Raw genomic sequence first — 21,912 nt, 5'->3', positions numbered from 1 at the left:
TGAAATGCTGCTTACCCTTCATTGGTATTTTATATTTTAAGGTTAATTTACACCGCTCAGTTTGTAGCAATAAAACATTATCGTTATTATAAAACATGGTGAAGAGAAAGATGTGAATATTGTAAGAGAACATATTTTACAGTATTGCGTTATTAATGTTACAAAATGCATAGTATTAAAGATATAAATAATCGTTTGAATAATCTCTATTTCAGAAACCTCTTCTACCACAAGTGTTAAACCCACACCTACCATTTCGTTTAATGGTACGCTGAACCAACCGACCCTGCATCTTACATGCGGCTGGTCTCCGTGGCTAAATGTTGATAGACCAAACTTTGAATCCGCAGATTCAGGCGACCTCGAAACAGTTGCTTCTCTGAAAACCAAGTTTGGCCTCTGCAAGAATATCGTTGACATTTCATGCCGGGTTGCTGGTACGGACACAATGGCTGATGCTGCAGGACAGACGGAGGTGCTTTGCGATTCGGTGAATGGACTGCGTTGCTACAACAGGTACTTGCACGAATGAATAATATTTGTTGAAGGCAGAGTATGTATTTGATTAAGCGTGAGATTGTATACTACTGTTTTATTCTCAATGCATTGACAGATTCAAGGACGATACCAGCAGAAATTCAAAACAACTGGCCCCATTTACTGGAAAGTTCTAAAGCGTAACAAGCTTGAGCTTCTTATTCTGTTAAAACAAAATTCTAATTAATCTTAATTTTACAAGATTAAAAATAACTCATCGTTATTATCGTAAAATGGTTTCTTTTTTCAACGACTGTTAATATTGTGAATTTTATACAACTTATACCGAAACAAAACAGCCAGCTCAGCTTAATGCTATTATAAGTGACTTAAGATGTTTCGAGACCTTGAGCATGGTCATTTGAAGCTTTTAGGACAACCTCAGTAACCGGATACCTTCCCTTCAATAATGTGACACTGCCAAATGTATGTAAACACTATGACCTTGTTGTTATTCTCCTTCTTAAAGAGACCAGCAGGGAGGAATGTGCTACGACTACGAGGTCAGTGTCCTCTGCTGGGCTCCTGAATGTTCCTTACAGGTCACTCCAATAGTGCCGGGAGCCAATCGAACCACTGGTAAGTTACATAAATTCAATTTGGCCAATTATTCGACAGTTTTACAATAACTTTTTATTAAGACAATGATGCAAGTGCTGCTATAGGGACATACAGATGAAAAATAGTAGGTCAATAGACAAATACACAAACAACCGAACAGACAAGACAAAACCATGAATATATTGATTTCTCTGAGAACGGTTTGTTATCTTTTTTATTATATATAAATAATTAATATTTTATATTATATCTGGCATTCATTATGTGCGTAACTACTAGTATCTCAATTTGCAGCCGCATGCCCACCGGGCGAGGTCTGGGAATCATGTGCACAGAACTGCAGCGATCTCTGTGAAGGTTACGCCCAGTCGACCGGCATGTGCAACTCGGAAAATCCGTGCGTACCCATGTGCAGGAACCCTATCGTCAAGCATAAGTGCGCCCTCGGTCAACTGCTAAAGGACAAGGATACTTGTGTGGCCAAGCAGATGTGTCCGTGCATCAAACCGGACGGTTCCGTTGCCCAGGTAGGTGAAACTTGATATTAGAATACACATTGCTAAACTGTCATTGATTTTATAATACACAGTTTAATGCAAACATGTAAAAACAACGTTCAGAGTCTTTATCAATATGCTTTTAAATATGTATCAAAATACAAAGGAAACTTTTCCACATCTGTACACAATCAGAGAGTATACCTTGTTGAATGTTTACGATTTAAATTTGCAGGCATACGAGACATGGCCTAGCCCTACCGACAACTGCTCCCTGTGTCAGTGTTCGAACAATGAGATCAAATGCAAAAAATATGACAACTGTTATGCCATTCCCCAGGCAACGACAACCACACTTATACCACCCATATTGAACGGCAGCATCCCTACTCTTCGTATGTTGTTTGACCTCAATTTGACTTATACCAGGAACATTAGTGCCAAGTTTAATAGTTATCGTGTTATCTTAAAATAATACAGTAGATGCTACTACTACTACTACTACTACTACTACTACTACCACCACTACTACTTATACTATAACTACTACTACTACTCTATCTCTATTAATATGCATGCGTCTGTTTAAAAAATTCCAGTATTCTACTTGCAGGTTACTAGCAATAAAGATATATTGTTATGTTCTTTCATAAAAAAAATTGGTGTTTAATTATAAATGCGTCAATATTTCAGGGCCAATTGTCACACATCCCGATTGCGGCTGGACTGCCTGGATCAACAGCGACAGACCATCGTATGGAAACGGCGATTTTGAGACCATCTCCAATATCCGCCGTATACATAATTTCTGTGTCAGTCCTCTTCTTATTGAGTGCAGGGATACTCGTACCCACACCGCCGTGAAAGACGGCTCTCAGAAGGTCACCTGTGATGTTACAACTGGATTGAAGTGCTTAAACGGGGACAATGCGGGAGGATGTAACGACTATGAAGTCAGATTCTTTTGTCCATGCGTTTGTAAGTTTCGTTGCTTCGTTTAAAACATCGGGAAAATCTCAATGAATGTTTTAATTGTTGAATTGAATGGGAATCGTTTTTAGAGCTATGTATGCTTTGTGAAAATATCCTGTTAAACTACGCAAACTAAACATTCGTACATTTTATAACTTATGTGGGTGAAATGTGTTAAAAAAGCCAAAATCATTGTTAATACTTTACTTAACATTCTTACATTTCAGCGACAACAGTTTCACCCAACCCAGCTTCAGATAGAACCCCAACACCGCATCCAATAGGCGCTTCAACCGGCTTACCTACTGAGAAACCGAAAGGAAATCCCAACAAAACACCAACAACACAGCCCATATGTGTATCCGATGGAACTCCAACACTGCAACCACCGATGAATAATACCACCGTTCAGCTAACAAAACAACCAGTACATAGCGGTGTTACACCGACAATGTCACCAATTGCACCAGGCGGTGGTGTTCCGACTGCTGGACCAGTCCTTTGCGGTTGGACGACTTGGATGGACGGGCATAAGCCTGATGCTTTCACAGGTGAATCTGAAACGTTTTCAGAACTGAGAACAATGTACCATTTCTGCAAAGACATTGATATCCAAGGCATTGAATGTAGAGTAAAGGATACACATGCAATGATCAATCAAACGGACCAAGTTAATGTCATGTGTACCATTGCATCTGGTGGTTTAATGTGCTTCGGCTTCGAACAGCCAACTGGCCAATGCTTGGACTATGAAATCCGAATTTTCTGTGAACCAGCGGGACAGGTTTGTTCTGGTACATCAACTGGCAAACCAGGTGAGACACCAACACTAGCTCAAACCGGAGCTGTAACTGGTACGCCAACTGAAAGTCTATCAGCCGGCCGTTCTAGACTAACACCAACCTTGCCACCACCTGGGCACACAGGCGGCTCCCCAACAAACAAACCACCTGGAATGTCAACCAAACTGCCCACCGCTCCCCCACTAGGAATTTCAACTAAATTGCCCACAGCTCACCCACCAAGAAAATGCGTAGAAAAGTGGTCGCCTTGGATAAACAGAGACAAACAGCCAGACGGAAGGGAGCATGAACACATGAATGCGATAGAAAAGGCGACGTTCTGTTACGACGGCAGGGTTTCTGGAATCGAGTGTATGACCATCGATAACATTACTAGCTACAGTTCTGGCGAGGTATGAATGCAACTCGTCGGTTACTGTTTCATTTCTTGAATGATAAACTAGCGCTTAAACTTATGACGGGGACACATGTAAGTAATTGCAATTGAATTAAAAAAGTGTCAAACAGGTGAATGTTTAAGAAATAAATATATCAATGCTTACTGTTTTACATATTTTCAAGTATGCTTTCATATATATCATTATTAACAGACGAAATAATAAACGATTTCAACTCGTGTAAAATGCAACGAAATATGAGATTTTCATTTCTACCATAGATCCTTGAATGCTCGCTCCATGGAGAATGGACTTATCTGTGAGGACGCTGTGAACGCACCAATTCCATGCAGTGATTACAAAGTCAGATACCACTGTGAATGTCCAGGTAATTAACTGCATACTATTTTTGGATGTACACATAGGGATTCTTATGAAAGATAAGTCAATTGTTACATTCTAGTTCCTGTCTTAGATAATACGCTTCAATTAAATCCAACAGAAATAAAGAATTATGTGTGATTAACAAACATTCGTGTTTTTGAATATGTGTAAATGATTGATGATTTGATGTAATACTGTTAAATCCATGTACATTGTATAATTCTATGTATTGTCATAGAAATACCCACATTGTAAACAATGCACTAATGTGCCTAAATGTGTTATCTGCATGAAACAAACTTATTATAAACATCATTATTGTATTCTTATATGTGTTCCCTTACAGGCCTCAGCGTGTTATCTGCATGAAACAAAGCTATTCTAAACATCATTATTGTATTCTTATTTGTGTTCCCTTACAGGTCTCAACGTGTTATCTGCATGAAACAAAGCTATTATAAACATCATTACTGTATTCTTATTTGTGTTCTCTTACAGCTCCTTCGACTATGCTGCCAACAACAGTCACCCTCCCCTACAGTAAGAACTATTCTCTTTAAAATCCTTTTGCGCTTCCTTTTATGAACACATGATCTTTCATTCTTGCATTGATATTCCGAATAAAGCAATATCCTCGAAAAAAAATCTGATCTTACTGAAACAACGTTTGTGATTCGTCAAATCGAAAATATACTACGTTCAATATCCTTGGAAGCATATTTTCCAGTGTTATAGTTAGATAATGAGTGTAAATATAAATATTTATACATTTGTAATTGCGGTTCATCTGGGTATCAAATCATTCGGTCAGTGCATAGATAATCGTTATATCCTACGAACTTCATCACCCGTGCACTTACCAAATATTTTCATACATCAACGAACCACAATACTAAACACCCAATCCTAAAAAAAAACCAATATTACTTTCCTAATATATCCAGTAACCTTAGGATACGACTTGTAAGTGAAATTAAGTTTCAAAACGCGAGAAAATGTATCTATTTATTTCTCGTCATTGCCTTTGTTATCATAAGCTGCATGTAAACAAAAAAATAGCAGCGTAAATGTTAAGAATGGGTTCCATATGTTGAATGCTGTAGTCATACGTTTGGAATGCTGTTTGCTCACTGACCGTTAGTCGCCTATCCCTTAAGGATGTTCATAAGGAACGATAAGTTATTGTTTCCTCTTTTTAAAGAAAGACTTCTGTTTCCTTTCATTCCCATCGCGTTTCGCTCAAAAATCCGGAAGACTGAGGCGAGAAGATTGCGAACGGGAAGTTTTTATTTTGGTGTCTTGTCTTAACGGTGTGCGTGTAATGCCATACCAGTAAGAATAACTTGTTTGAAGTCGTTTGTAGTCAAATGATCGGGAATGTGTTCTTGATAATGTGCGTGTAATGTCATATCAATAATAATAGCTTGTTTCCAGTCGTGTGTAGTCATATGATCGAGCACGCGTTATAATGTTTTGTTGTTGTTTTTTTGTCGTAAAATAATTCAGTTTTGAATAGCATTCCAAATGTTTTGGGGTAAATATAGCATATTCCGTGTCATTTTTAAAGAGTTGGTTTCATACCAAACCTATAATTCGAATACTTGATAATGTTTTCTCATTGAAACAAGCCATTGTTTTATATTTGACAAGCAATTATTCGTTTCGATGTCATAAACGAATCGTTTATGCTTAACATTATGCTTTTATATTGTATAATGTAAAGAGTTTCATATTAAGTTCCCCCAGTCGTTTGTCGTGAGAAAATGGGAATGGAAAACGGGCATATTGTGACCAACATGATCACTGTCTCCTCCTCCCGAGACGGCAACCTTAATCCAGCCTCTGCCCGACTTAACAGCCACGGCGCCTGGACACCAAACCATAACGATCAGAAACAGTATATCCAGGTAGGCCCTTATTCGTATGGTCTTCCACCAGTTTTATCGATGTCAGTTATTATGTACGGTCAACGCCAGGTTTAAATACGAAGTGTCTGCTCGCATCAACAGCTTAAGCCGTAGGGACGTCTAACCATAAGAAAAGCACCAAGTGGCAAGACCATTTACAAAACAATGTGTTTCACAATGGAACAATTACCATTGTCTTCATCAAATTGCTTGCAATGACACACACAAAATAAGAGTACAATTTTTGAAACCCCTAATACATATAGAATAGCCACATATGGACCTGAGTTAATATAACCATATACCAGTGGTTACATAACATATTTGTTATGTACAATATAGTAAAAAAACTATTATATTTATATATTCTGTGCTTCTGAATAACCACGATGCTAGCGATTCGGTCGTGCCATATGTTCATGTGATTAAATAAGATACATACATATATATATATATATATATATATATATATATATATATATATATATATATTGACTACCGATCTAATTACAGGTAAACTTCCTAAAGCCCATTCTGCTAACAGGAATAATCACCCAGGGAAGCGAGAACAGCGGTTCTTATGTGACATCATACAAGGTTCTCTTCTCTAATGACGGCGACATTTGGTCACCATACCAGGATTTTGGACAAGACAAGGTAACTGCAATCTTTTCTTCCAAATGTTAAAATTCTATATCTTTATTTGTTTAGAACTTCCAACAAGCTAACATATCTCCGGATCACAGAGTTCAGCAAAATGAATGACGATTTTGGGTAATCGATTCAATACTATCACAAGTTTAAACACACAAATAAAATCAAACGCAACAGAATTCTTGCTTTTGACGGGTGATGGTACCGTCAAATCATGTTATAAATAAAAAAAATACAAACAACTATTATAACAATGTTTTAAAATGATGTGATCAATAAGCAAGCTAAATTATGTTGTTTACGACACTTACGATATGACGTACACTATTTTTGTTTCAAGAATTTTACCGGCAACAACAACTCCGAATCAATGGCTACCAACTGGTTTGACCATCCAATCAGAGCGCAGTACATCCGAGTTGTGCCGCTCACCTGGCAGGGAGTTATTGCCATGAGGACGGAATTTCTTGGCTGTTACGAGGGTTACCCAAGTAGGCATATTAACTTTTACTTTTACTTCTATACCATTGATAAAGACTGCAAACGCCTATTACGATGCAAATCAGGAAGCATCAATATTTGATATTACAAACGAAGAAGCTCTGTTTAAAGGGTCTGGTGATTACAAGCGGCTTTGTTTCACTTTGATGTTTTCTTTCTCTTTAACTAAATAGAAACATAAAATGGTAACCTTTCAGTCCTTCATTATATAAAACTTATTTTTAGGTGTCACGACCGTACCTCAACCAACTTTCACTCAATCAGTTGTTACACCAAATACACCACCAACTGTTTGTGAGTATCATACTTTATTTTTATAACGGAGAAATAAAATGTGAATGAATTCAACAGTCGTAGCAACAAAGAGAAATTCAAACATGTCATTTATACCATGGTGGGTGCATGTTTTACAGCAGATCATACCTATTATGTGTTTAATACACATTCAATTTTGCATTTAATAAACCTTCTAATTTGCATTTAATTTGACCGAGAAGTGTACGTCTAACAATAAATAAAAAAAAACATATTACTTATCTTTAGTAGAGACATTTTCGAAAATGATACTTCGGAACCGCAAAATGCATACTGATTATTAAAACAACTGTAGCCTTTAACTGACCATTTTAATAAAAACGATAAAAAGTTAAACAAAATGATGATATGTTCAGTGACTTTTTTTAATTGTTTCATACTTAAAGCGAACAGCTGTATCTTCTGGGATATCTGGGTCAATGAAGGTCATCTGACTTTGACCTCGGGCGGAGACTCCGAGCCAATATCCGCACTCCAATCCTTGTCTGAACGGTGCACAACTCCAATCATGATTGATTGCGTCCGGGCCAGCGACGAGCTTCCGTATGACCAGGCGGGCCAGAAGGTCAAGTGCGACCTCTGGAATGGACTACAGTGCTTTAATGCGGACAATTCTCCACTGTGCTACGACTACAAGGCTAGATTAGGTTGCCTGAAGAACACAACAGAATGTTGTGAGTAATAACGCTCTTATTTAATTAATAACATTTTACCTCATGTCAGAAACAGTACAAGAAAATTGTTTTATCCTTTATTGAATTGGCAATATATTGATATCGATACTAATATTACGATATTATTGATGTTGAAAAATCAATAAATATCGGATTGTAAGTGAGCGATTCAACATTTCACTCCTTTGGCTATATTCAGTCTCTGTAAGACAATTCTGGAAAAAACGAAAAATATCCCATTTATTTTTTCCACTTTTTCTTTCACACACAAGTGAACTCAGTCGGTCCCACACACCCCGCCACGACGAGCACTGTCAACAAACGGGTTCTCCGGTGCTTCGAAGGTCTGGATATCTCCGCCTGTCCCAAGGATGGCTGTTCTGATGGACTCTACTGTGATGGTCGCCAGTGTGTCACCAAGGACAAGTGCCCATGTTTGGTGGATGGACAGATTCTCATGGTAATGGTTGATAAAAGTAGTTTTTGACACATGAATAATTCAAATAGAACAAATAACTGAGCGGATTCTCATTGATTTCTGTTTTGAATTGTATTTTGTTCACGACCGTCATAAATAACACAGGTACTTTTTCTATGATGACGAGGGAAATGAATATTTATCTTTATCTGAAATCAACATTTTCCAATCATCTTATACTTAATTTAGGAGTTTTATTGCTGTTTTTTATTTATATTTTAATACTCCCTTTTTTTTTAAAGAAAGTTTCCTACGCTACCTTTGGAATTCCCCCCACTCGAAGTTCTTTCGGTGATGACGTAATATTTTACTGTCTATTTCCGGTTCGTAAAAGATAAATTTCCATTTGTTATGCAGTTTTATATTTACACGCTTTTAAGTGCAAACCTTCTATGAACATTCATCAACAAACTTATATTAATGCATCTATGTTTCAAATAATAGTAGTTTATGCACGCGATCACTTTTAAAGAGACTGTACTCCGTCTGATAAAACAGAGAAAAATAAGAAAATTTTCGAAAACTGACATACACTTGGTATTGATGTGTACATTGCATTGGAACTTACTAACTGAAGTATTTTTCGCAGTCTTTTCGTCTTTTTCCATTAAAATATATTACTAGGTATGTCTACCTAGTAGAATTAATTCTTTATGCGTGATTGCCTAGTCGATGTTATCACACGATATGACCATATTAGGTTTATAGCTTAAATATTTCAACTGTTTAGAGTAAGCTTTCGTAGCCCAATGGATACAGCACTGGACTGCAATTTTGGCGACACCGTTTCGAACCCGGTCTCCGTCTCGATTTATTTTTACATTTTGGTATGTTTTTTTACAATTATGATATCAAAGAGTAAAACATTTTATTAAATAATTGTCCTGAGAGTCGTTACAGAAAAAAACTTTTTTGGTGCCAATCTGGTGTACAGTCCCTTTAAGTTGAATAGGGTACGAATGACTAAATAACTACACTGGTCACCATGTTTTGATTTTCAATTTGAAAAATCGAACTTGTTAGCAAAACAATGGCGGATAACAGGGATTACAAACACTAGTGTTAGTTAAATGATACATTGGTATTCAAGAAACCCCCACTGTCAGAGACCAGTCTGATTTGCTTGAAGACGAGTCGTTTTTCAGACAAAGTTATCCTGAAAATCACGCTAGGTTGTTGAAAATAAAATTGAGGCGTGGGTTGGGTCAAAACATCACCAGTTAACCTGTTAATTGTTTTGTTGATTTTCTTGAAAGTTCGCATTACAAAGTTAAACTGAATAAAAAAAGATTTGATAAATGATTAATCATCGAATTTCAGTTTTAGTAGTTGTTTTGTCTGTATTTTGTTTCGAATGAAAGCAAATGTTCATGCAACATTCATCTTTAAATTTCAAAAACCTGTTTGTGAAATAAGGTTACTATTCGTCAAATGAAACGTTTTTTTCTCCTAATATATCTTTATAATAACTTTTGCAACCTTTTTAAATATCAAACTATTATTTTGGCAATAATTTCTTGTTTAAATGTCTCGTGTTTTGTTTTGATCAAGGGAAATATACGACAATGGATTTTAAATGTAGTTAAAATTAATCCCTCCTTCTTTTTTGCAGTGAAAATATCAAAATAATAATTTTACTGCTGTAACTTCACTGTTTAAACTCATATTTTCATTAAAAAGCATGAAAGAAACGTTTTAATAAAATAATGCTTTGATGACAAATGTTCAGGGTTTTATTAAAGCATCAGCAAGGTTCGTCTTCAAGTAGAGGTTACCATTGATCTGTTACAGTCTGGAGGATTCAAGGAGAGGTCCAACTGTGAAACTTGCCAATGTATCGCTGGCGAAATAAATTGCGAACCAAAGAAATGTACGCCTTGTCTCCAGGGATTCTCGTTGGTCAGTAAAACGGTGTTTACTCAGTCTCGTTTTGATATACTTTACGCTAAAACATGGCGCATACAGTATCCAAACCATAAAGAAGCAACCCTGGTAAGGGCTAATGGGTAAAACACACTGATCGGAGATACATACAACGTTCAAACACGACTAACACACCAAACATCAGAATAGCTTCTAAAATAAAACGAGTCAGCATCCAATCATCTTGCATGCTTGTGGTTTCATCCACCAACCACCTGATATTGGATAATGATTGTTTATGGTTTGTTATTGGGTACTTGAAACAAAAAAATGCGTTATCTATAAAATCAAAGCTGGAGTAACTGGTAACCCCAACTGTTACTTATGACGATATTGTAATAATTGTGTGGCCCTTTGTCTCTTTTTTACGTATTTACCACATATTATAATAACCAATGTTCCATTGATTCATGTAATTATATTTAAAATGACAGTGCATTGCCGTCGGGAGTTTGTTATGTATAATGCTATTACAAGTTTGATAATGGCTGAATTTAGAATATATATATTGCTGTCACTCGGTCTTTTCTGTACCATTAAAATCCGCAATCCAGAACACATGTAATTTCTGTTGTTTTATTATTTTATTTTTGCAAACAATAAGTACCAAAATAGCATACGTATCTCCTCCAAGGTGATTAACAAGACAACCTGTGAATGCTCATGTCGGTCTTGCCCTCCGGGCGAGTTCCGGTGCGGAAATGGAGAGTGTATCCCGCAGGAGAGACGATGTGATGGAATCATCGACTGCATTGATGATGAAGTTGGTTGTGGTAAGTGTCATATTTTCTTGGAATGCTTTAAGTATGAATGAGTGTACTTTTATTTCTGTATGATACTTAATATGAACCCCATACCATAATAACTATACAAGTACTTTTTCACAGAGGCAGTTCTATCAACCGAATGCCACTGTAGCTTTTTATTTAGGTACTTGATTAAAAAGCTCAATCCCATACAACTTATAGGAACACATACATGGTGTTCCTTTCATGAATTTGGCTCTCTATACAGCAGTCGTTCCTGGACCATAAAGCAAGATCATAGTGCATGTAAGTTTTCGTATGTTTGGTTTCTCGATGTATTATACGATGTGGTATTATACTGAGTGTTCTTTAAACGTATTACCTGTAGTGTAAACAAACGATCCCTTTCAGTGTCCACTCCGATGTTTACACCACCAGTATACGCGACTGCTACACCAACCCTCCCACCCAAATCAATAGGCACTGGTCAACCTACCGCTATACCACCTGGTGGATCGACTGGAAACCCACTCCTTGGTATGGACTTTTTTGAAAATACATATTCAGAGAAAAACAAGTACGTTTTGATTGCATTAATTTTGCTTTTAACTTTAGTTCGTTTTGTAAGGATCACATCCTCGAAATGCAAGGACCATGCCCTCGCTTGCATAATCCTGTGGTGTGTGTAGAATAATGTACCGTTACTAGGTTTTGTATGAACACATTTGAATAATGCATAATTAATCTAATGATACCGTCATAAGCGCAAGGTTATTTGACACCTGTTAATTTAGAATGAACACAATAGGAGTAAATTTCTGCAATAATTAAATTCATTGATTCGCGTTTGCTAGTGCATACCAGGTTATTAGACCTAGCAGTATTGATATGAACTTGTAAGGCTCAGCTGTAGACATTCATGGTTCTCGTGGCAATATATGCTTCCTACTTATTGAATAGAAAATTATTTTTGTGAACACATGCATCAATATATCCGTTTACCTTACTTCTTAGTCAACGGCACATCAACCACAGCTATGCTTGTCCCAGTTCAGTGCAATAGTCAATGGACATCTTGGATCAACACGGATACTCCGGACACAGGCGATGGAGATAGAGAGGTACTGCTTTTTGGTTGTAAAACGCAACTCATTGTGACAAGAGTGAATATGTCAGTATGCCTCAATAGGCCTAAACATATATCTAAGATCGGATATGGAATGTTTTTTAAGAGTTGTCGTTTTAATGAACAACTTCAATAAATAATTATGGTCGTCTTCATTCAGATAAAGACGTCCTAGGTTATTCATGATTGATTAACGCATATCGAAGGTCATAAACTTTTTGGATACCTTTGAGTCCTGGACAGCTGCCCAAAAAGCTGCCTTTTGTCAAAACGGAAAGGTTTCCCGTATCGAGTGCATGACGTCTGACGGTACTGCATCCTACAGCTCCGGTGAAATCATGCAGTGTACTATTGAAGGCGGAGCTGTTTGCCTGACCACTGACAATGCACCTATGCCATGCAGTGACTTTAAGATCAGATACTTCTGTGATTGCAATGGTATGAAGGTTTTGATACAAAAAAATAAAATATTAACAACATTAAATTATTAATCTCTTTTCTAGTTATTTCTTAAATGGCGCCTTGGTTCATTACTCTCAAAATAATAGGATATATATATAGGTAACTGATATATTATTCATATACTTGACATTGTATAGCGATCCCGACGTTGCATCCGCCTAAAGTTTCTGGAGGCGTACCGACAGTAACTCAACCTAGCGGAAGGACACAAACTACAAACATTGGTATGACTTTCGTTAGCTGTATGCATTAATGATTTGTTCAGATTATGATTTTGTTATAGATAACATTTAAAAGATACGACATATATTCATTACAAAACGACAATAACTGAAAAAATAACTATAGCCAGATATTCAGAATGATGTTCAAGAGATATGATTAACTATGCTTAAGGTATGCATATCAATACATCAATAATTTACAGCTTCAGGTTCGACCGCATCCATGCAAGAAAAAATATCTACTGCAGGCCCTGGTCAGTGTAAAAGAAGTTGGTCATCTTGGATTAACACGGATAACCCTGATAGTGTTGATGGAGACAGAGAGGTCAAACATTTATTTACTTTGAAGAATTATGGTATTGGCCCATATTCATATGAGTCAAAGGTTCAGATATGAGAAATTTTGAACCCTCTAAACCACAAAAGTTCTTACAGCTTAGTAAAACTTGTTATTTATAACGCTTATTACATTTTTAACAAACAATGAACACGTTGTAGAAAATATTACAATCAAATTAAGAAAAGTACTTTTGGGTCTTCAGTCTTAAACAAACTCTCAGAATGTACGTGAAGATGTGTCCTGGTCATGTCAAGTTGCAAGAGTAACAACTTACGGGTTTGACATAAAATGCGATTTTATTCTGAATGGTTATGTTTAGACACGACATTACTGTCAAACTTATTGTCTTACATTATTGGCTCCATCATTGAATTCATCCGTTATTTATAGCACGCAATCCGATTGGCTACATCGCTCTTATATTAAAGTAAGACCAATATTAAACGCCACCAATTCATCAAAGCTATTCTGTTTATATTTGTTTCTTGTAGTTTAAACAAGATCTCAATATTACTTTGCAGTCCTGGACAGCAGCCCAGAAAGCTGCCTTCTGCCCACATGGCAAAGTATCCCGCATCGAATGCAGGACTATCGACGAGATCGCATCATACAGTTCGGGAGAAATTATGCAGTGTACCATTGAGGGAGGAGCTGTCTGTTTAAACAATGACAACTTCCCTGTTCCGTGTAGCGACTACAAGATCAAATACTTCTGTCAATGCACTGGTGAGCCATTTCGGATATTTGAATTCATTTGTATTACCTGGCCACATAAAAAATCGATTCAAAGAGTTACCAGAGTGTGTGTAAATGAGTTTTTTTTTATTTCATTGTTAATTACAATAAAATCTGACATTACAATTCAGACTCTGGTGCAAATACTTCCACCATTCAAGGACAAGTGCCCACTGGTGCGCCTGTCCAGTGTACTAGCCATTGGTCATCATGGATCAACACAGATACCCCTAACAGTGACGATGGAGACAGGGAGGTCCGTATTTAGTAAATAGAAAAAAATATAGTGGAGTTTAATTATGTTTATAAACCCTCATTCGCCAATTAACTCAGTGATCTTAACGAGCAGAGATAATTCCTGCTTAATGTACATAAATAGTTGGATTTTACATATAAATGTGTTCGTTTGAGTGTATTTTTGAATTGCGTTACGTGATGTTGATTATCATTACGTGATATGGGCGGTGGCAGAAATCACTGTATGAGAAATGATAGTTACCGCTGTGTTTAGTTTGATATTGATATCGCACTAGTATTTAAATTCTTTTGGTTTTATAATACCATTAGTATTCAAATAATTTCTTTTCCACTCAGAATTGGACGGCCGCCCTAAAAGCTGCTTTCTGTCCGCATGGCAAGATTTCCCGTATCGAGTGCAGGACAACGGACGATATCGCATCTTATAGTTCGGGAGAAATCATGCAGTGTAGCATTGAGGGCGGAGCTGTCTGTTTGAATGATGACAACTTCCCTTTTCTGTGCAGTGACTACAAGATCAAATACTTCTGCGAATGTACAGGTGGGTGATATTTTCACTATATTTGCCATTTGAACTGACATAGTTCCAGCTTTTATTGTTTGAAGTACATAACAAACTTTCTAAAATTTTCTTTAGCCAAACCAATATTACCACCACCAACACTGACAGAACAATCGCCAAGGACAACCACAATAGGACGTTAGTGTACAAAAATCATGAATAATGATATTTATGTATTAGCTTTCCAAGATGCCAATTTCAATACAATACACATAGAGAATTCAATTTAAAGAGTAAAGTTAATTTTATTATTTCTATATTTTTTTCTATTTCATTAAAAGTTCAATTAAGCTGTCTGACAAATATGTTTTATTTAATTGATTTTCATACGATCATCCTTTCAATAATAGTTGGTTCATCAGATGAGACATACTTGAGCCAACAGCTTCTACTCCCCTCTCGATAGAACACCAAATATGCTTCTAATAACAAAGCGTAGCACCATTTATTTAACTATGTTTCAGGGACCAATGCCAAATAAAAGCTGAAATAGGACACAACATACACTAGACAACAATCTTTTAAGTATGTTAGCTATTTTAGTGCGACCAACTGTCCACACCACGCAAACCCACGGTGGGCCATCGATCGCTCCTTGCCTTACGCGGTGGTCAAGATGGATAAACCGGGACCAGCCAGACAGTGGAGGGGTTGATATTGAGAAGATGAACGCGCATGAACTAAATAAGTTCTGTCCCGAAGGACGTATCAAGGGTATCGAATGTGTCACAGTCGACGGTATAGCGTCTTACAACAGTGGGGAGATGTTGTCTTGCTCAATCAACAACGGACTTGAATGTTTGAATGACAACAACTTTCCAATTGCGTGCAGTGACTACAAGATTCGATACTACTGTGACTGCGAAGGTATATTTGTAAAGGCAATATACAAGCGTAATGATTCACTGTCATGTATTGGTATATAATTCTACGTATAGTGCATGTTGGTATCCTAACTTAGCAAGTGTCAACCATAATAATATGTTTATGTGCACAATGTCATTATAATTTCTTGTTTTTGTATGTTAGCGCCTTAAAGTCGATTCATTTATGATGAATGATAACAATTCTTTCTACTAACAATTTATGATTAACTTCAGTTTCTCCGTTCCCACCACACTTATCAATCCACGTCACGCCTGTTCCAGGTATGGTGCCTGCAATTGTAGTAATATAATACGGTGATGTGTGTAGTGTAAAAATATGCTAAAGTGTATAATTAATTATGTTGTAAAAAGGTTTGTGTTAGCGGTTAGCCCTTTTTGTGTTTTAGTCGGAATGACCGTTAATATAGATTAATATGTCCTGCGCATCTAAATAAGATAATGATAGGTTGTAAGTGAAAAACATAATGGTATTTATGCAATTTTTAAAAACCTGCCATTTCATGTATTATGTTAGACCATAATGTTTCAATTATCAAGTCTATGATATAACCCTCTCATTTCTCTTATTTTCCAGTAACCCAAGGCCCTTGCATACCGGAGCAGTGTCTACCAATGGTAAAGCCAGTTTTGAAAGAAGGGGAGGAGCTTCAGACAGTGATAGACGCGACCGGGTGCTGCTTCCAGTACATCGTCGTATGTAAATCCAACCTCTGTGTCCCGCCCATTCTCAACTGCCACGCTCCAATGTCATTGGAACCAGCCATTGGAGAGTCTGATTGCTGTCTTACGTACAGATGCAGTGAGTTGTGTTCATTTATAATCAGTATTTGTATTTATTATAAGTTCAAAAACATACATTTATTAATTGGCCAGAAAGTGAGGCTTTATCAGATGTGTTAGGCGTGGGTCTTTCCAAAAGTATATAATGTTATATAAATGACTTTAAATATCATGATTGATAAACAATATTCGTCATTCCTCGTTTGCACAATTTTCTTTTCAGTGTGCCCTACCATATGTCCAACAACGACGAAACCTGTTTGCAAACCGGTACATTTTTCCACTTAAATTACCTAAATCATCTATAATTGTGTAAACAGGAGTTCATCAAATGACTTCAAACTGATACATAACGTACAAGTTATGATATCAGTTGTGAATATTGAAATATTTTCCTGATAACCCTTTGTCTTTTTGTTTCGTAACAAAAACTTTATTTACATCAATATCAGGATTAGCTCTAGTTTCTGTACGCATCACAATGGATGTCTTTAAGGTTTAATTGGGATTCAAGAAATTGGTAGACGGTATGCGAAAACTGGGCATTACTCTTTACGCAGACTCTCAAAATAGTTTCATTTATTTTCATAGCCGCATTTGGGTAGAAATTGAAGATGTGTTCAGTTTGCAAGAAGGGAGGAGTAACATCCTTAATTATCGACTTTTAAAATCTTAATAGCGTCAAGAGATCATTATGGTCTTATTAATAACAGTTGCATGAACTGTACTTACCTTCCGGTTTTTAATTTTTTTTTTTTTTAAAAAGGGCCAAGACGCTGTTGAGATACAAACAAGATGTAACTGCACGTCGTTTGCATGTATGACGAAAACTCTCGTGTTTCCGATACCGGGCCAGAACACGTGTCAATATAAACTAGCGGACAACACGACACAAACATATCAGGTACACGTGTTAACAGTACGTACGAAGCGTCAATGTGGTTGCATCATATTTTCTATTCGTGAAATTACCGTTTTTACCTCGAGTGTATGTTAGAACCATATTTGTCAGGCTATTTTTTCTATATTATCAAAGTGCTTTGTAAATAAAAATTAATACGTCACTGAAGTGGTCTAGCAAATGGGCTTAAATAACATAGTACAATCTAACCGATTTCTATATTTCAGACTGGACAGTCTTGGTCTGATGGTGTCTGTACCCACTGTGCATGCCTCGACAAAGGAGGCGTGGCCGACATTGTGTGTCAGAAGATAACATGTCCTTCCTGTCCACAGGTGATACTTCTTTAAAGCAATGTGTACTTACGATAAAAAAGAAACTGTACAGTATACGATATCTGCCTAAATGAATGCCTGGTTGTTCGATGATGACATGCATATTATATTTACGTCATTTTGTTATAAATACACGTAACCGTGACACAGAGAGGTAATTTGAAAGTTTTTAGAACATAGTTGTCTTAAACAAATAGTAATATCTGTGGTTATTCAACAACCGGTATATTTATGCATGCAGTTTCTATACTTGTATATGTTCCGTTCTTTCCCTTATATAGCAGACACTCGTTCTTGACAATTGTAAGCTTATGTTTTGTATTCGTCTTTGACATTCGGTTTGTCCCAGGTAACCTCATTTCAACAATTGACTATAGCAGTAACATAATGAAATGGAAAATCGGTAACCGCATATTTTTCTTAATTATAGGCCTTTCAATTTCCAGTAAAAATACAGCACGCCGTATTAAAAAATCCGTGTGAACATACTGTCGTTTTCCAATTCCGTATCATGGGAGTACCGTGTGTAGTCTAAGAACTACTTTCGCGTTGTTAAAAATAATGTTTCTATATATTGACATTTGACAGATGGCAGTAAATTTAAATCAAACTAAAACCGAAAAATACAAAGGAATAATTAGATAGACAGGTATATAATAAATGGAATATTACGACAAAACGCTTTTCTGGTGACCTGCATCACGTCTCGACGGAAACGTGTTTACTCACCGAACTCGACGTGATACATGTCACCAGAAAAGCGTCCTATCACAATATGCCCCATGTATCTGTATAACACAGATTAATTAAGCAGTTTTATACGATAACTATGTTAAATATTAAGCATTGACACAGATTAATAGTGTTTTTGAAGAGACGGTCAAAATAGGCCCATTTATATTTCCTAGGGTTACAAGACTATTGCCCGACCTGACTTTTGCTGCCTAGACTGCCAGCCAAATGGATGCATTGTCAACGGAACTATTTACAAGGTAATCATACCGTTTCGGAATTTTCATTATAACGAAAACATATTAAAAGCAATTCGATTAACCCAACCTTGGGTTAAATGGTCATTTTATCTGAATGAATAACGACATATCTAATCACAGTGACATATTGTTCATGATTTTAAAGTCACTATTGATCTATGTTACCTGAAACGACTTGGTAAACAATATTTTCCCTTTAAAAACAGGACGGTGCTACAATGGAGTCATCAAAGAAATGCTACGACAAACTGTGCATATTCGACGCGAAACTCGCCATGTTCATCGTATCAGAGACCCGGGTGCAATGTTCTGCCTACGAACAGTTGACCGACTGCAAGGCGGTGAGTAAGCAATTTCCCGTAAAATGATGGGACAAAAGTTGCTTGCAATTGTTAGATGGCCTTTAAAAATAAGATTAGTTTCCGGAATGGTTTTAATTGAAATACATGTGTTTGATAAAACAATAAATATGGAATGCTTCGGCCTCTGCAAACATGCACGCCCATAAAATCGTGTAAGATTATTTAATCGCTACCTCAACTGCCACTGCAAAAAGGCCACGTACTATTTTGGCTAAACCAGGTCAACCAGTGAGCATGTGATTTTCCAGGGTAGTTTCGTTTCTGTAGTTTTTTTATATAAATATTGAATAATCGCTCAATTGTAGTTGTATTGTCAATGTTATAGGGACCTGTCAATTATTTTGGATACATGAAAACATTTACCTAGATTTTATGAATAATTTCAGAACGAGGAAGCATACGACGCCACAGGCTGTTGCATGAAATGTTTACCTGAACGTAAGTATATGACATTGGCATACTGGCTCAAGAGTAAAGCCTTTTATATATACCAACAACAATGTTTGACAGCGCCCTTCTACATCAAAACCTACTGAGCTACAAGAGCCTTTCATATTCCAACAAATGCATCGATAATTATAATTTCAGGTAACGTCACAAGCAGTAGCCTTATATGCCAGACATGCGCTCCACGGCTCGTTGCTGGAAACTCCAACCATACGATTGGCTACTTCACGATTATGGACAACATGGAAGTTTGCAAAAACATTGAACCAATTCCCGACCTGCTTGAATGTTCCGGTTTCTGCAATTCGCGCTCTTCCTATAGTCACGTGATGCAGGGATTTACCAATCGCTGCAATTGTTGTCAAGCAACCGGAAGTGAGACAAGGAACGTGGAGCTTACGTGCACAAATGGCAGGACAATCACCAAGTCATATTCTGTACCGAAATCGTGTGGCTGCAGTGCATGTTCTGGCGCGAAATAAGCTCGGGCAAAAGACACTACCTTTACTTGACAATGCGTTAACACGGAACGGACTTCCAAAATGGACTTGATCGACTTAACAAATATATATTTTATTTATAAATGTCCATATTATAATGAAATAGTTGTAAGCGTATTTAAACGTTTGTTATACATCTTGAGAGTTATTTCTTGTTGTAGTTAATATTAACTTACAAAGTCATATTCTTATTGATAATTCTTTCGGAATGTTAAAGTGCATAGGTACACTTTAGGGTTGACCTGTTCAATTTTGTAGTGATTTGGAAATAAAGCATATTCAAACATCGATAAATTTTATATCACAAACACGTTGATAATACAGCGGAATATGGCAGGAAAAGGCAGGCTTATACAACAACCGACAAGAGACATGGTTTAATATGCATCTTAGATTGATCGTAGTCTAAGAATCAAAGACGGTATGTATTTATTGGACAATTAGTATGATAGTCCAATCAAAACAACTATATTTTACTTTTCTTTTAAAAACGGAAATGTTTAAGGAATACAGCCTCCTGTCACAAACAATAAGAATTACATATGTTCTGCATACATTACAAGCTCTATGTTAATAACAATGAATATATAGTTTTTATATACCTATATTCGAAACTGAAAGATATAACAATTTATTTCTATTATGAGAAGTAAGCAGACGCCGATGGTTCTCCATTTGTCCGAGTTGATCATCGATCGTTTCCATTATATAAAAAAATAAAAAAAGGTCTTATCCGTACTTTTTAATGATAATTTGTGATAATTAGGTTCTTGCACGAGGGAGACAATATATTTTAGTCAGATCAATGCAGCTTTCAAATCGTATGCGAATTGTCCTAAATTTCATGTTAATATCCTTTACGTGTTTTGAATCATCGCCAACGATCGAACTTTATGACAACACAAAGATTTTCACAGTACATGCCTCTACTTGTTGAACTCGATTTCTTATATAATATTTATGCATGTACCTAAGCTAATATTAGTATGACGTAAAATAAGCATTTAGTGAAAATATCTTGACCCTATCTTAAACAAATGTTCACGAAAAACAATTTCCTCTCCAATACATTAGAGAAACTATTTTGTTTATCAATCAATTTAGTTGTGTACTCTTTAAAAGTAACATGTACATGTGAATCCACAACAAGACAGTCATCGTAAGAGAAAGTGGTTGATGATAAAGATATTGATTGCTAAGGAAAACATTTGTTGTTATGGCGGTTGCTGGTTGATAAAGAGGAAAGTTGTTGCTAAAGAAGTCATACCTTGCTAAGGAAGTCACTGGTTTCTAGGAGGTGACATAACATATACTAGTAGCTACACATGAGGCTACATAACAAACATCAAAGGTAGAAGCCGTGTGGTCTCAGTCAAGAAGATTTTCAAAGACTAAATTATTACACTAGTATAACAAAGCTAGAACTCATAGGGTCCGGATAGACCAATCTTGGTAAATAGCAACTATATATATATAACTTTGATGGCTACATGTATATACAAATAATTAAAATTCTTCGCCTTATGAATTGGGAAAAGAACATTTTTTAGAGCTTTAGTTTTTAATTATATAGAAAAAAAACTGCATGGGGCTGGAACAAGTTTCAACCCAATCTTCATAATTTAAACAAACTTCGTACAGGGCATATCAATGATATCATACAGCATTGTAT

General features: G+C 36.5%; 1 protein-coding gene across 1 annotated transcript in view; it reads left to right on the top strand.

Annotated features, from left to right (window-relative positions):
* Positions 1-20,287, top strand: part of LOC128234842 (mucin-5AC-like) — a 74,090-nt gene extending 53,803 nt beyond the window's left edge. The window contains 30 exon segments of the mRNA XM_052949386.1: positions 216-516; positions 1,007-1,116; positions 1,378-1,625; positions 1,831-1,990; positions 2,289-2,573; positions 2,795-3,721; positions 4,630-4,671; positions 5,869-6,038; positions 6,552-6,695; positions 7,033-7,183; positions 7,419-7,487; positions 7,895-8,182; positions 8,455-8,642; positions 10,452-10,559; positions 11,218-11,356; positions 11,741-11,866; positions 12,344-12,450; positions 12,662-12,893; positions 13,055-13,141; positions 13,345-13,466; positions 14,003-14,221; positions 14,341-14,472; positions 14,811-15,015; positions 15,580-15,903; positions 16,498-16,616; positions 17,832-17,939; positions 18,848-18,931; positions 19,138-19,272; positions 19,680-19,731; positions 19,882-20,287. Coding sequence (XP_052805346.1) covers positions 216-516; positions 1,007-1,116; positions 1,378-1,625; positions 1,831-1,990; positions 2,289-2,573; positions 2,795-3,721; positions 4,630-4,671; positions 5,869-6,038; positions 6,552-6,695; positions 7,033-7,183; positions 7,419-7,487; positions 7,895-8,182; positions 8,455-8,642; positions 10,452-10,559; positions 11,218-11,356; positions 11,741-11,866; positions 12,344-12,450; positions 12,662-12,893; positions 13,055-13,141; positions 13,345-13,466; positions 14,003-14,221; positions 14,341-14,472; positions 14,811-15,015; positions 15,580-15,903; positions 16,498-16,616; positions 17,832-17,939; positions 18,848-18,931; positions 19,138-19,272; positions 19,680-19,731; positions 19,882-20,222 — 5,723 coding nt within the window. The 3' untranslated portion in view covers positions 20,223-20,287.
* Positions 20,288-21,912: the final 1,625 nt, after the last annotated feature.

Source organism: Mya arenaria, chromosome 1 (assembly GCF_026914265.1).
Source record: "Mya arenaria isolate MELC-2E11 chromosome 1, ASM2691426v1".
In the NCBI taxonomy this organism is placed as follows: domain Eukaryota; kingdom Metazoa; phylum Mollusca; class Bivalvia; order Myida; family Myidae; genus Mya; species Mya arenaria.
Note: the sequence above shows the minus strand (reverse complement) of the source record. Positions and strands in the feature narration are given on the sequence as shown.